This window comes from Malus sylvestris, chromosome 8, assembly GCF_916048215.2.
Source record: "Malus sylvestris chromosome 8, drMalSylv7.2, whole genome shotgun sequence".
Lineage (NCBI taxonomy): Eukaryota > Viridiplantae > Streptophyta > Magnoliopsida > Rosales > Rosaceae > Malus > Malus sylvestris.
The window spans coordinates 7931962-7946681 of NC_062267.1; the positions used below are offsets into that span (position 1 = coordinate 7931962).

Sequence of the window (14720 nt, forward strand, 5' to 3'; positions counted from 1 at the left end):
CTTAGCTGCAAAGGCAGAAGCTACAAATTTTGTAGTAGCTGCCTCTGCTAACAGCATAGCACCGCAAAAATCGTCCCTCCCTTCATCTCAATCCCCATCCTCTCTCCCTAAATCGATCTATCCCGCTCTATTCGGAAAGAGTTTTCGTTTTGTATTTCAAAATTTCATTATGAATTGAAACTAAAGCCATTAAATTTGTTTTCTATAGGGTTTTTATATACGATTATCACTCGGTGAAAACAAAATTAGAGGTCTATTCTTTGGTTTTCAAACTTTGAATTAATTTAAATTATTTAAGTTGTTTTTAAATTATGGTGTCATTTAAATTGTTTGCATGAAAACATTTTTGTACGTCATGTACAAAATTGTTTTCTGCTGTACAGAGTTAATGGTAATTAACTTCGTACACATATTTTCAACAAAAGTTTAATCTTCCGTTTGAGGATTTGATGGATTTCGCGCATGGATGTAAAAGCATCACTGCAATCCAATTGATTCTTGAATTGTCCCATTATTTGGACAGTTTGAGAATGCACAGTTATGCGGCATAGTTTAGGGTTCACATATTAGGTTTTGAACATGGAAATTTCGGTCACATCTGTTTAATGTTCTTCGAGTGCCAGATATGTATTTTATATCTACGTTGTGCACTTCAAGAATTGTAGAGAGATGTTGCCAGAATTATCCCACGTCGAAATCTAATTCAATGGAGCCTTAAACGACGTCACATAGCTGGGCATTTCCAAATGGTATAGGGCCCTGACCGGAGGCATAAGGTGACACTATCTTGTTGAAGTTGTTGTCATCATTGGAATTTTATTGTGCTTGCAAACATTATGGACAAATAGTGGATACAACATCCCAACAGAAGTGCAGTTGAATACTTGGATGGAATAAAAGACTTTATTAAGTTCACATCTAGATACAACCTAGGGGCAACTAGAATTAATCTGGTGTCCGTTAGGAGGTGTAACAACACGTTAAGGGAGACTTGTGAAAATGTTCGATTTCATTTAGTAAAAAATGGGATGATAGAGACCTATACTACTTGGAATCATCATGGGGAACAATTAGACCATACTTCGTCTTCAAATATGACAAGAGTGGACAATGTTGAACCTAATGTGGATCCTAAAAAACATGTTATGGACATTCTAAATTACGCTTTTCCATTTCCCTCAATGAACACCAACCAGGAAAGGGATAATGACGTGCCTCCACCTCCACCCATGGACAGTGAAACTTTCGAACAATATAAAAAACTATTAAAAAGTGCCAATCAAGAATTATACTTGGGATGCGAAGACTTTTCGGTGCTCAACCGTTGTGCAGTTGATGCATGGCAAAGTAAAGTATCGAATGTCGAACCACTGTTTTAACTGCTTTTTGGAGGCTTTCAAGAGAATACTTCCGAAGGACAATAGTTTGCCGAAAGATCATAAAAGTGCGCAGAAGGTGTTGAATGGTCTCGAATTGGGATATGAATAACAATGTTGTTAGAAACTATTAGATGTATAAGCTAACTGATATAACAAACATAACAGACATAACAAAATCATTCTAACAACCTCTCAACCAACTTGCTGACATGGCACTCCAGTGATGCGGCAATACTTAGGTGGCAATAAATTCAACATGATAATCGAAGTAAAGCAACTACTAGCTCTAGCCAATCTGACTAAGTCAAAATTCCTTTATTCTTTATCTTTTTTTTTATTCCTTATTCTTCTTTTTTTTCGGTAACAAATGAATTTATTCTTTAATCAAGAGTATACTACCCAAGTTTTTTATTTTCGCATTTCCTTTTCCTTCGAGAGCAATCCTATGAATCTAGAAATGAAACATAGATATCCCAAATAAATTAATTGAAACAGACCAGCGCGGAGTTGAGCCAAATAAAGAACATTGCTGCAAAAACTGGATTTTGGTATATGGTGTAACCGAGCCATGCATGAACTATTAAGGAACTAATGTTAAAAAAGAAAAAGAAAGTTCTCTTTTGCAGAGAATACTCACACATTTCAGTAGCCAATTTATCATAGTCGACACTTTGACGGGTTGACCCAAGAAAAAGAAGTAATCCCGGATAATTTCAGTTGCCAATTTAATAGAGTCTGGACTTTGAAGTCCATGGAAGAACTTGTCGTTGTGACTTTAGATATATGTAAAAAATTTCTTTCCACATTAGCTAAACTATATGTGGTCTATTCTTACGATGCATCCATAGAAGAACTTGTCGTTGTGACTTAGACATGTATATATATAATTTCTTTCCACACTAGCTAAGCTATATATGGTCTACCCTCAAGATGCATCCATGGAAAATTTCTTGTTGTGACTTAGACATATATAAATTTTCTTCCCACACTAGCTCTAAGATATATATATAGCTGATACTAAACCGAATGGGTACAATAGGTAAAGTTAATATCATAGTTGTTATGTCAGGAAAAAAAGAAAAAAAAACATAAGAAATATGCACGCACAATAAGCCTCAAAAGTCGCAATCTTTTCGAGATAAAATTATTTAGCGATTAGGAACCTAGGATGCACATGGCTCGAGATGAATCACTTTACAAATAGTTTCCGTTGTCTTTACTATTTTTTGGCATTTTCATTAAAGCTTCCTATTAATAACTATAGTTTTGACCCTTGACCAAACTTATGGTTCGCATCTGTATTTCTTTTAGAAAACTTTCTCAAAACGCGACGATATTATAAAAAGAAGCATCTCCATTTGGAGGAATCTCACATATACTTCTCAAACCATCCCTCGCTTAGACTTTTCCTTTTGTTGAGAAATCCCTTGCTTAGACTTAACTATAAAATTTGCCCGCTTTGTTGCGGATTTTGAAACCATTGTCTACAACATGCATGAATAATTTTCACAAAAAGTAACTAAATAGATGGTGTAGTACCTAAAAACCAATTAAGTGAACCTTTGCTTGCTATATATGGATATGCTTGCCTACTGAATGGGGAAAAACACAAAAAAGGGAAAGTAGAAAAGTAGAAGATGTAATACTTGAGCATCTGGTAGGAATAGTACGTTTATGGAAAAATTACTAAATCGTCTAACAAATTCAATTGTTAACGTTATACAATGACCCAAGACAAAGACAGTGTATATAGTTTACAAATCAAAACGAAGTGCTACCATAATTCACAACATCCATAAATCATTTTCATAGAAACATACTCAAAATTGATGGGTAAATCGAATAACCTGCAAGCAAAGCAATATAATATCATATGCTAACACGGAACTAAAACAAAAGGAGGATTAAGTATCGAAATTTTCCATAAGGCATCAATTGACAAAATGCTTCTTAATTAATGTGGGTTTCCAAGAAATGAATGCAGCTCCAAAACAACTTGGAAAACACCTTAGAAATATTTATCACCCCAATCTTACCAAATAGAAGCATAAATGGACATGATAGCTCCCTAATTTTATAATAGAAACTCCAACAAAGAATATCAAGCTTCAAAGGTCTTGGCTTTTCCTTGGCATAAATATGTACATTGCAAGTTTAATTCAAATGAAACAAATACATGTGTAAAGTAAAAGGCATCAACGCTACATGTACTACTTTACAATCATCTCAAGATTACGACACAATGCCTAAAATATTCTAGACTCAAAGATTTTCATATAAAGAGAACACATCACCTAAACAATAACCGAGGTTGTGGTACTTGAATCAAGTAGGCAAACACTTTGCAAGGCCTTCTTCAATATCATCTCATATTCTCTTTCTATTTTTCCTATATGATATAATAAATTGTTTAAATTTAGACGTAAATAAGAGAATCCACCACACTCTGTTATCACAGTTGTCAGTCCTGAACAATAATGCAAGTCTAGTTGCAAAAACCACCTCAATAAACTATACATATAAATTGTCAAAACTCTAGTAAAGAAATTAACCGAGATGCGATCTTTCTAAGAAACTCATATGACGATAAATTAGTGGAAAAGATGACTTACACTTTTAGGGTGCGTTTGTTGCGCCGGACTGTCTCGGACTGGACTAGCTGCCGGGACTAAGCTGGACTGGCTTAGACTGGACTAAGCTGGACTAACTTAGTGAAGCGTTTGGTGCAGTCTCGGACTAAGAAGCAGGATAAGAAAAACAGTACTGTTCACCAGATTTGTGTTTGCTTAGACTAGAACTACAAATTGTTGCCATTGTGTAATAGAGTAATGCTACAAATCTCATGATATGGGTTAATTGGAGCATATTTTTGCCATGTATATTATGAATCTTAAAAAAAATTGACAATTGTTTTGTTTCTATTACCTGCTAATAGAATTGGGTTTAATTTGCAAATGTAGCTTGATTTAAACTCTATCACCCAACAGAAGAAAAATAATAGTGGCCAATACATGCAACTTCAACAAATACAAGTACATAAGATCTCCATAATTTAGAAAATCCTAGTTAACATTAGTTAACATTAGCCAAAATAGATCTCCATAATTTACAAAATGGCTAGTTAACATAAGCCAAAATACTAGTGCAAAGCTAAGTTATAAGTCATAACATAAGATTGTATGATTAATAAAATACATCCATGTTAACGTTAATAAAATACATCCATGTTAACATTAGCCAAAATCCTCATCCGCTTGCGTTGTCGCTTAAAAGCCTTTGGACGAACACTTTCTTGAGTTCCGGTTTGATTGCCCTGAACACTCCCACATTTTTTGGTTTATCCAAAATAAGAGACAATGCATCAATTTGATCCATAGGAGAGAGACCCATTGCTTCAAGTTCATTAGCTATGTCAGTATGATCTGCAGTACCTTGAACTAAAGCTTCAGTTACCATTTGCATCCTCTTCCCACTTTCAACATAAAAATCTTTCAGTCCACTGATAAGTGCCTCGGTTCCATCACTTGAACTTCCCACAGCTCTTTTCCTCTTTCTTTGGCTATTTTCAGATGGGGTGCTTTGTTGGCTTTGTTGGTTCATTGAAGAAACAAAATTTTCACCTCCAATATCACTTTCACCAACATGATCATGACTTTGTTCCTCCACCATTTGAGCAGGGGTTTCGGCTACATTACCCGTAGCCCGATCTTTTCCAAATATATATGCAAATCTATCAAACAGTGGAAAAGGTTTGCTTCTCCATCCATCGGCTTCTTTATTTCTCTAAGATTATATCAACATAGCAAAACTAAAATTTAGCATGCGTAACAAATATAGCAGCAAGAATATAACTAATGCATAAATAAAATAGGATATGAACCTGCACATAAGTTTGCCATGCGTCATCACTGTCAACTTCAACGCACTTTTTGACATCATTCCATGCAAATCCACTTGTGTTTATCATGTCAACGACCATACTATATGTTTTTTTCCATTTCTTCAACTTGGACTCAATATGTGGATTTGCCTTTATATTTGAATGAGGACATAAAACATTGACAGCTTTTGCTATTTCAACCAAAGTACCTTGTTTGAAAGCACCGGTGTCACACCGTTGCTTCCGAGCAACAAAATCCTCAAGAACTCCTAGTAATACTTCTTCCTCAAATGCTTCCCATTTACGCCTTCTTCCTTTTGGCTCTTGAGTAGCATTCAAAATATTATCGTTATCCATACCTAAACAAAAAATATTTTAATGAAGGAAAATACCATACAAATAATCAATTTGCATAATATCCAATCAACTTGCATAATATCCAATCAACTTGCATAATATCCAATTAATTTGCATACCATCCAATCATTGTGCTAATATCTAACAAATGCATGATAAAAAGGAATACTAAAATAAAATGTTATCATTAAAACATATAGCTAGTTCGGTTGCTGGTTCCTAATTGCTCTCCACTCATTATACATTTCCTGAGCCATATCATTCCTCATTGCAGTCCACTGGTCCGATGTTTGAACACTACCAACATATTCACCTTCTTCTGTATTTTGTCCATCTTCTATTATTGGCAAATTCTCCATTGGATCTACTGACATCTCTTGCTTAATAAGATTGTGTAGTAGGCAACAAGCGGTAATTATTCGACCTTGTGTCCTTATCGGATAGAAAGATGGACTCCTTAGTATCGACCACCTTCCTTTTAGCAAGCCAAAACAGCGTTCAATTACATTCCTTGCCTTAGAATGCTTCATGTTAAAATATTCTTCCTTATTAGAAGGTGTTCGTCCCTCCCATTCAGATAAATGATAAGGTATTCCTCTATAGGGTGCAAGGAATCCTTCACCATTTGTATAACCACCATCTACAAGGTAATAACAACCTAATGAAAAAAAAAACAGACCTTATTAGTGTTTTGTAGTTGACAAACAGAACTAAACCTAACTTACAAAGTTGAGACTAAGTAATAGTCTTACCCGCTGGTACCTTAAAACCATTAGGCCTACTAATCGCATCATGTAGCACTCTAGAGTCTGATGCGGAACCCTCCCACCCCGGAAACACATATATGAACTGCATATCTCCTGAACACACACCTAACACATTAGTTGCGACTCGACCCTTTCTTGTTCGGTATCTTGGTTTGTCAATTTCAGGTACATGCACATCAATGTGTGTTCCATCCAATGCTCCCAAGCAATTCTTAAAAACCAAAAATAATAAACTTTTTGTTAATTTATACAAAGGGAATGAAGAGTTAAAGCTTAGGGAAAATGAAAAAAATTTCTCATCATACCTTAAAACATCGCCACCTAGCATCTGTAGAATCAATAGGCACAGGCTGGGGGACTTTTAGTAGGGTACCTTGTAATCGCAAAATTCCTTGCAATACGCTATTGAAATACCTACTTATAGTCTCTCCCGACCTATAAAATCTACCGCCAACACTACGATTCTTGGTATGATGTGCTAATATTTGTAAAGTCATACACACCTGTTCCTCTACAGACACCAAACCATCAGTTTTTACCCTCCCATCTTGACGAAGTAAGTCGCATAATATGCCAAAAGTCCTTCTATCCATTCTCAATTCGTTAACACATTCAGTATCAGTATTCCCTATTATACCATTTAGATAACACAAACTAATCTCTCGTCTAATAAGTGAACGGTTAGTCAATGTGGGTCGTTCAACATGTCTCTGTTTGCCACGTAACATCATCACCACAAGAATCGTACAAATACAAATTGTCTCCAAATAAGACATCTCTAACAATAAGATCAATAAAAGCTTCCTTCGATCCATATCTATCCAAACAAAAAAAAAACAATAAACAAATTAACTAAATCATTAACCCGAGGCAACAAATATACATATGGCGTTGAAAAAAAAAAGTTATCATTAACCCGAGGCAACAAATATACAGGTGGCGTTGAAAAAAAAAATTCATTAACCCGAGGCAACAAATATACAGGTGGCGTTGAAAAAAAAATTATTTCATTAACCCGAGGCAACAAATATACAGGTGGCGTTGAAAAAAAAAATTTCATTAACCCGACGCAACAAATATACAGGTGGCGTTGAAAAAAAAAAAGTTTTCATTAACCCGAGGCAACAAATATACAGGTGGCGTTGAAAAAAAAAACTTTTCATTAACCCGAGGCAACAAATATACAGGTGGCGTTGAAAAAAAAAAAGTTTTCATTAACCCGAGGCAACAAATATACAGGTGGCGTTGAAAAAAAAAAGTTTTCATTAACCCGAGGCAACAAATATACAGGTGGCGTTGAAAAAAAAAAACTTTTCATTAACCCGAGGCAACAAATATACAGGTGGCGTTGAAAAAAAAAAAGTTTTCATTAACCCGAGGCATCATATTCAAAATGTTCTACTCTTATACATCTATAAACATGTGTCTAAGAACACTAGTATGAGGATTGCTATCATTGCTAGGCATTGCATGTGAAAAGGGAAATTAAAGGACACCTGTAATGCAGTAGCCTTAGCCTTAGCCTTCCGTTTATTCTCCTCTTCTCTGCAACCAACAACCACAACAAATTGCAATTCAGCATCAACCCCACACAATACAAAACATTCACATTGTATACACACTGCATACATACACACTGCAAACACAGTACATACATACACACACTACATACACTGCATACACTACACACACACTACATACACTACACACACACACTGGATACATACACACTGCAAACACAGTACATACATACACACACTCACATACACTACACACACACACTACATACACTACACACACACCCTGCAAGTACACACACACTGCATACACCCTGCATACACCCTGCATACATACACACTGCATACACAGTACACAAACACACACACTGTATACACCTTGCACACACAGTACACAAACACACACACACACTACATACACTACACACACACACTGCATACACTACACACACACCCTGCAAGTACACACACAGTGCATACATACATACACACCCTGCATACACCCTGCATACATACACACTGCATACACAGTACACAAACACACACACTGCATACACCTTGCACACACAGTACACACACACTGCATACACACTCATTCACACACACACTGCACATACACACACTGCTTACACACTGCACACACACACACTGCACACACACACACTGCACACACACTCACACTCACACTCACTCACACTCACTACATACACTACACACACACACTGCATACATACACACTGCAAACACAGTACACTACACACACTACATACATTGCATACACTACACACATACACACTTATTCACACACACACTGCACACACACACACTGCTTACACACTGCACACACACACACTGCACACACACTCACACTCACACTCACTCACACTCACTACATACACTACACACACACACTGCATACATACACACTGCAAACACAGTACACTACACACACTACATACACTTCATACACTACACCCTGCATACATACACTACACACACACTGCATACATACACACTGCAAACACAGTACACTTCACACACACACTACATACACTACACACACACTGCATACACTACACACACACCCTGCAAGTACACACACACTGCATACACCCTGCATACATACACACTGCAAACACAGTACATACATACACACACTACATACACTGCATACACTACACACACACTACATACACTACACACACACACTGCATACATACACACTGCAAACACAGTACATACATACACACACTACATACACTACACACACACACACACACACACTACATACACTACACACACACACTGCATACACTACACACACACCCTGCAATACACACACAGTGCATACATACATACACACACTGCATACACCCTGCATACACCCTGCATACATACACACTGCATACACAGTACACAAACACACACTGTATACACCTTGCACACACAGTACACAAATGACACCGTAATCTTATATTATTACATACAAATCGAATAAATTCAAGATACAAGATCTTTGGACCAATTTTATGAATCAATATTCTATTAAACGTCCTTGATTCGGTATCAATTTCCTAAGACACATAAAGCAGAATAATAGAGCAACAGAGTAAAACCAGAACTCAAACTAATCAATCGTGCCTCAAGAAGATCTCCCTATTTAGATCATATCACCAGATTCACCACATCCATTTCTACCAAATATCACGATGCAGACTATCCGTTCCAAACCATTAACGTAATCCGAATGAAACACTCAAAACCAAGAGCGATGCACACATCTAAACATAAAGTTGATAAAAATCTCAACATTAAAGAACCATTTCAACTATATTGGCATAGAAGAAAAACCAAACGTCTGTGTGTGTGTATACATATGCAACTCAACCACTACATTCCTCATCGAAACTTTTGATTCGTTTATAAAATTGAACAAACAACAATTACCAAAATCAAATTAATCCGAATTCCAACTAATAAACAACCTAATCAAATCATACATCGATCAAGCAAACCAATCAAATCTCCACAATTTCCATCAATAATTTTCAATCAATGGATTTGATTAGATCCAATAAATACCTAAACAGATCCAACGATGATATTGTTGATGGGGATGAAGATCAGCTTGACGAAGAACCCGACGAAACCCATCACGACGAACCCGATCGCTGTCCGGAGCGCGACCTTGGAGAATTCTACACGACAATCAACCATCAAATCTCATCAATTACACATGCATATCAAAGAATATAACTTGTGAGAAAACACAGATCCGACCCGAATGCTGAATTACCTTTGCGATCGGGCTTGTGGCAGCGCTTGACGAGGCGAATGCTGTCCTTGGAGAACTCTCGGAGCAGATCTGTTACGTGAAGACGAGGGAGCGGACGACGAGAGGAACAGATGAGGAGCAGGATGCAGATGAGGGCGACCAGGATGCAGCTGACGGCGAGCAGGACGTAGAGATGAGGATGATGAGGACGACGTGAGGGATGAGGTCTTACGAATCCGGACGTTTTTGGGGTGGTTCGCTAAGAACTGCTAGCGAAGGGTTTAATCCGTGCGAGTCGGATCTAATCCCATTAAACGTAATCCTTGCCCCTACCAAACATCAGACTACAATACCAATTAGTGTAGTCTAGTCCAGTCCCCCCTAAGAATGTCAAACACACACGCCCTTAAGGCCTACTGCAAGTCTGGCACTTTCCCCTTTGCTTATCATCAACAAGTACTCACAACTGCCTCTTACCGCAGTTAAGAATTTGACATATTGTATTTCTAGCACAACTATTTCGTTTTCATCTTTCACTTTTTCTTTAAATAATAAAAACTAATACATTTTTGGTAACTAGTTTCATTTTTCAAAAAAACATGAAAATTGAAAATAAAAAAATAATGTAGTTTTCAAAATTTGAGTTTCAATAACAAGGATGTGTTCGCTTGGCCCGCTAAAGACATGCCTGTCTTTGACCATTTGGTAATCTCTGTTAGCGTCTCCATCTAGACCCAACCATAAAACTGATTATTCATAGGATTTTTAGCACATGTGCAAATAAGATTAAAATCATTGAAAATATTTGTAAGGGTACAAGGTAATTGTAGTATAATCGCTCATGTAAGGTCGTTTTCCCCAAAGATTGTTTGACTAATTTGTAATTAAACTAACTCTTAATTAATAATTAAAACAGATTTTTATCAAAGACTTGAGATTTTTTAATTTAAAAAGATTAAATTAACAATAAAAGAAATCTAAAAAGTTTGGAAATAATGGCAGCAAAAGGAAAAAAAACGTTTTTTAAATTAAACAATTATGGGAAAAACTAAGGTTAAGCCGTCACCATTAACAATCATATGCAATTCTATCAATTACCTATGAATTTCCACATACATGCTTTGAAGGTTAGGTTTTCCTAATGCATATTCCTCATGATGTTCAAGCGAAAACGTATATCTAACATGCAATCCGTCTGTGATGTTCATATCAAATATAAACATGCATGACTCATTAAGCTTTGTGAAAACCCCTTGAAAAACCATGCAATCCTTGAGAGTGTGATGTTCGCTTTAAGTGAACTTACAATTACTAATCACAAGAAGCCCTCCTCAATTTCAGGGTGATGTTCCAACAGAAATTGCATCAAATTACTTGTCTAAATATCCTAACGGTGATTAGGCATTAAAATATATAGATAGTTCTAATCGCGGTGGTTAATAATTCAAAACAAGCATACATCCATTCATAAGCAAATTAATAAAATCGTATATTCATGCTAATGCTCGTGGCATCGCCCTAACAAAAGGAATTAGTTATGCATACTCACAATAAAAACCAAAGAAAATATCATTAACTAGAAAAAGGATTGAAAACACCTTATAGGCAAAAAGTCTAAAATTCTCCAAAGTTTTGCCAAGTTCTCTCAATGTCACGTAGTGAACCATAATGGCTCAAAATTCTTATTTATACTACCAAAAATTAAAATCCCTCGTAGAAAAGGTTTTCTAAAAACTAGGAAATAAAATAATAAAAGGATAACATAAAAACACACTCCAAATCTAACTAAGAAATCTGCCTAGCAAAGAAATAGCCACGTTTATAGACCTTCAAGGCACCAAAATAGGCCCAAAACGAATAAAATTAAAGATTATGACCTTCTCTTCAAGTTCCAAGAAGAGTCCAAGTCCAAAATCCATCATCTTTCAGCCTAAAAGTCACAAACAAGCTCTATAGCCCAATCTGTCAACACTACGCGCTGGGCATATATTAATTCGTCATGATCAGATGCTTCAAGATAAAATTATGAAATTTTGACACAACGTTCTTGACAAACTTACGAACCCGTTTCAATTAGAATCACTCAAAAATTCCACCGTTTGATTACTTTATGCTCGGAACAAGTTCGCACTTCCTACATTAAAAATACATAACAAAGCATCAAAATCTCACCAAAATAATAACCAAAAAATACCAAGAAAGGGGAAAATATATATCATAAAATCTACTCATCAGTTATGTAGCGAAAGTGCAATCATGTAACGGAGCAGAGTAAACTCATTGAGGTTGAGATCGACAAACTTAAGGATGCCAACTTCATTGTTGAAGTCCATCATCCAAATTGGCTGGGCAACGTAGCCCTTGTGCAGAAGAAGAATGGCAAGTGGAGCGTCTATGTAGATTTCACAAATTTGAACAAGGCATGCCCCAACGATCCTTATCCTCTACCTCGGATAGGCTTTCTTATCGACCTTATTTTTTAATTAAAAGTTTTAAAAACTAAAACTTAGTTACCAAACAAATTTTAAATTTTTTAAAAAATGAAAACAAAAAACTGTAAACAAAATGGTTGTCAAACACCATTTAATGTTGAAGTTCTATAATTGTGTATGATGGCAGAAGTTGATAAACACATAACATATTTCTTTGCACACACACTCTTTTTTTTCATTTTTTTTACCATCATATTGAATAAATCAAACAAAAAAAGACCAAAATTAATCACCAAACAAATTTTAAATTTTAAAAAGAAAATTAAAACAAAAAACTGTAAACAAAATGGTTATCAAACAGGTTCCGCTTTTCCAAGTGTGTGAGAAGATTTGTTTCACACGATGTGCCTTGTTAGCATGGCAACGTGAGGTGTTCGGCTCTACAAATACAAAGGCAGAGATTGCTAAAGTACGGGATAAGTTGGGTGTGTTGTTTGAGCATCCACGTTCGGCTGAGTTATATGAGGCAAGGGGTGAGCTGTTAGGTTAGCTTGCTTCACTTCTTGGGTGAGAGGAGATGTATTGGAGGCAACGTTCGTGTGTTTAGTGGTTACAGGAAGGGGTTAGGAATACAAAGTTTTTCCATTTGCGGGCATCCAATCGTAAACGGAAAAATACAATTAAAGGGCTAAAGGATGCGCAAGGAGTGTGGCAGGACTCCAGGGCTGGAATTCAAGGCACGGTTGTAGGGTATTTTCAGAATACTTTTTACTCCCGTGGTGTTCTTTACAATGCGGTACAAGAGGTGATGGCGACTTGTTCCCAATGGGTTACCCCCGAGATGAATGCGGAGTTGTTGAAGCCTTACTCGGAGGAGGAGATTCGTGTTGCACTTTTCCAAATGCATCCGTCTAAAACCCTCGGTCCGGATGGTATGTCACCTTTGTTTTTTCAAAAGTTTTGGCATGTTGTTAAGCATGACATGGTGAATGCTATTCGCTCTTTTATCACCTCTGGACGATTACTACGGGAGGCGTGTTTCAATTCCTAAGGTGAATCAACCGTAGGAAATGTCACAATTGCGCCCGATTAGTCTATGTAATGTAATTTACAAGATTGGTGCAAAGGTGATTGCGAACCGATTGAAGAAATTTTTTTAATGTTTTAATTTCTCCGCATCAGAAATAGGTCAAAGGTGCAAGGGTGAAATTTTTTTAATGTTTTAATTTTGTTCCAGGGAGGTTGATTTCTGATAACACTTTGGTGGCAGCGGAAATAGGTCATTTCCTTCACAATAAGAGGTGGGGACGGGAGGGATCCTTTGCACTCAAGTTAGATCTAAGCAAGGCATATAATAGGGTGGAGTTGATTTTTTTGGAAGCTATGATGTTGAGGTTGGGGTTTAATAGTAGATGGGTGGTTGTTGTGATGATGTGTGTGAAATCGGTTTCGTACTCTTTTTTGGTTAATGGCGAGGCATGTGGGTTTGTTGTGCCATCTTGCAGTCTTCGCCAAGGTAACCCTCTATCTCCCTATTTGTTTCTTCTTTGTATTGAAGGTTTTTCAGCACTTATTGCTCATAAAGAAGAGAAGGGAGTGATTAATGGGATAAGGATTTGTGATGGTGCTCCTAGTGTTCATCATTTGTTATTTGCCGATGATAGTTTCTTGTTTGGTAAGGTGAAGTTGGAGAAGTGTGCAGAGGTTCAGCATATTCTAAATGTGTTATCCCAAGCATCAGGTCAAGAAATAAATTTGGGTAAAAGTAGCATTACTTTCAGTGCTAACGTGAGAGGCCGTGAGCAGCAAGGGTTGGCAATTGGTGGAGCGGCATGAGAGATATTTGGGCTTGCCTATGTTCGTGGGTAAGAACAAACGGCAAACTTTTGGTTATATTAAGGAGAGAGTTCATGAAAGGCTGAGTGGGTGGAAAGGGAAGTGTTTAAGTGGAGTGGGATGGGAGTTGTTTGTGAAGGTGGTGGCTCAGGTGTTGCCTACATATGCTATGAATTGTTTTCTACTTCCGAAGACTTTTTGTGATGATCTACATCAACTCATGGCTCGGTTTTGGTGGGGGTAGTGACCCTAATTCAAGGAAAATTCATTGGAAGTC

At 36.8% G+C, this 14720-nt stretch overlaps 2 protein-coding genes and 2 long non-coding RNA genes across 9 annotated transcripts in view; all 4 read right to left on the reverse strand.

Moving 5' to 3' along the window:
• The window catches only part of LOC126633087 (putative disease resistance protein RGA3), a 140211-nt gene that overhangs the window by 112664 nt on the left and 12827 nt on the right, over positions 1-14720 (reverse strand). The window lies entirely within an intron of this gene.
• On the reverse strand, positions 4341-5579 carry LOC126633109 (uncharacterized). The gene is made up of 2 exons (XR_007626961.1): positions 5469-5579; positions 4341-5162 (listed from the first exon to the last, which is right to left on the reverse strand). It is a non-coding gene; the product is annotated as an uncharacterized LOC126633109 (long non-coding RNA).
• On the reverse strand, positions 5667-6620 carry LOC126633100 (protein ALP1-like). Its single transcript, XM_050303661.1, has 2 exons — positions 6369-6620; positions 5667-6274 (listed from the first exon to the last, which is right to left on the reverse strand). Exons 1-2 carry the CDS (start codon positions 6469-6471, stop codon positions 5817-5819), a joined length of 561 nt encoding a protein of 186 aa, XP_050159618.1. The 5' UTR covers positions 6472-6620; the 3' UTR covers positions 5667-5816.
• Positions 9792-10305, reverse strand: LOC126633104 (uncharacterized). Its single transcript, XR_007626954.1, has 2 exons — positions 10197-10305; positions 9792-10098 (listed from the first exon to the last, which is right to left on the reverse strand). It is a non-coding gene; the product is annotated as an uncharacterized LOC126633104 (long non-coding RNA).

Coding starts and splice junctions, on each gene's coding strand:
- LOC126633100 (XM_050303661.1), bottom strand. CDS start 6,471: ATGCAGTTCATATATGTGTTTCCGGGGTGGGAGGGTTCCGCATCAGAC. Junction 6,275..6,368: donor TGGTTTTAAGGTACCAGCGG/GTAAGACTATTA, acceptor TTTTTTCATTAG/GTTGTTATTACCTTGTAGAT.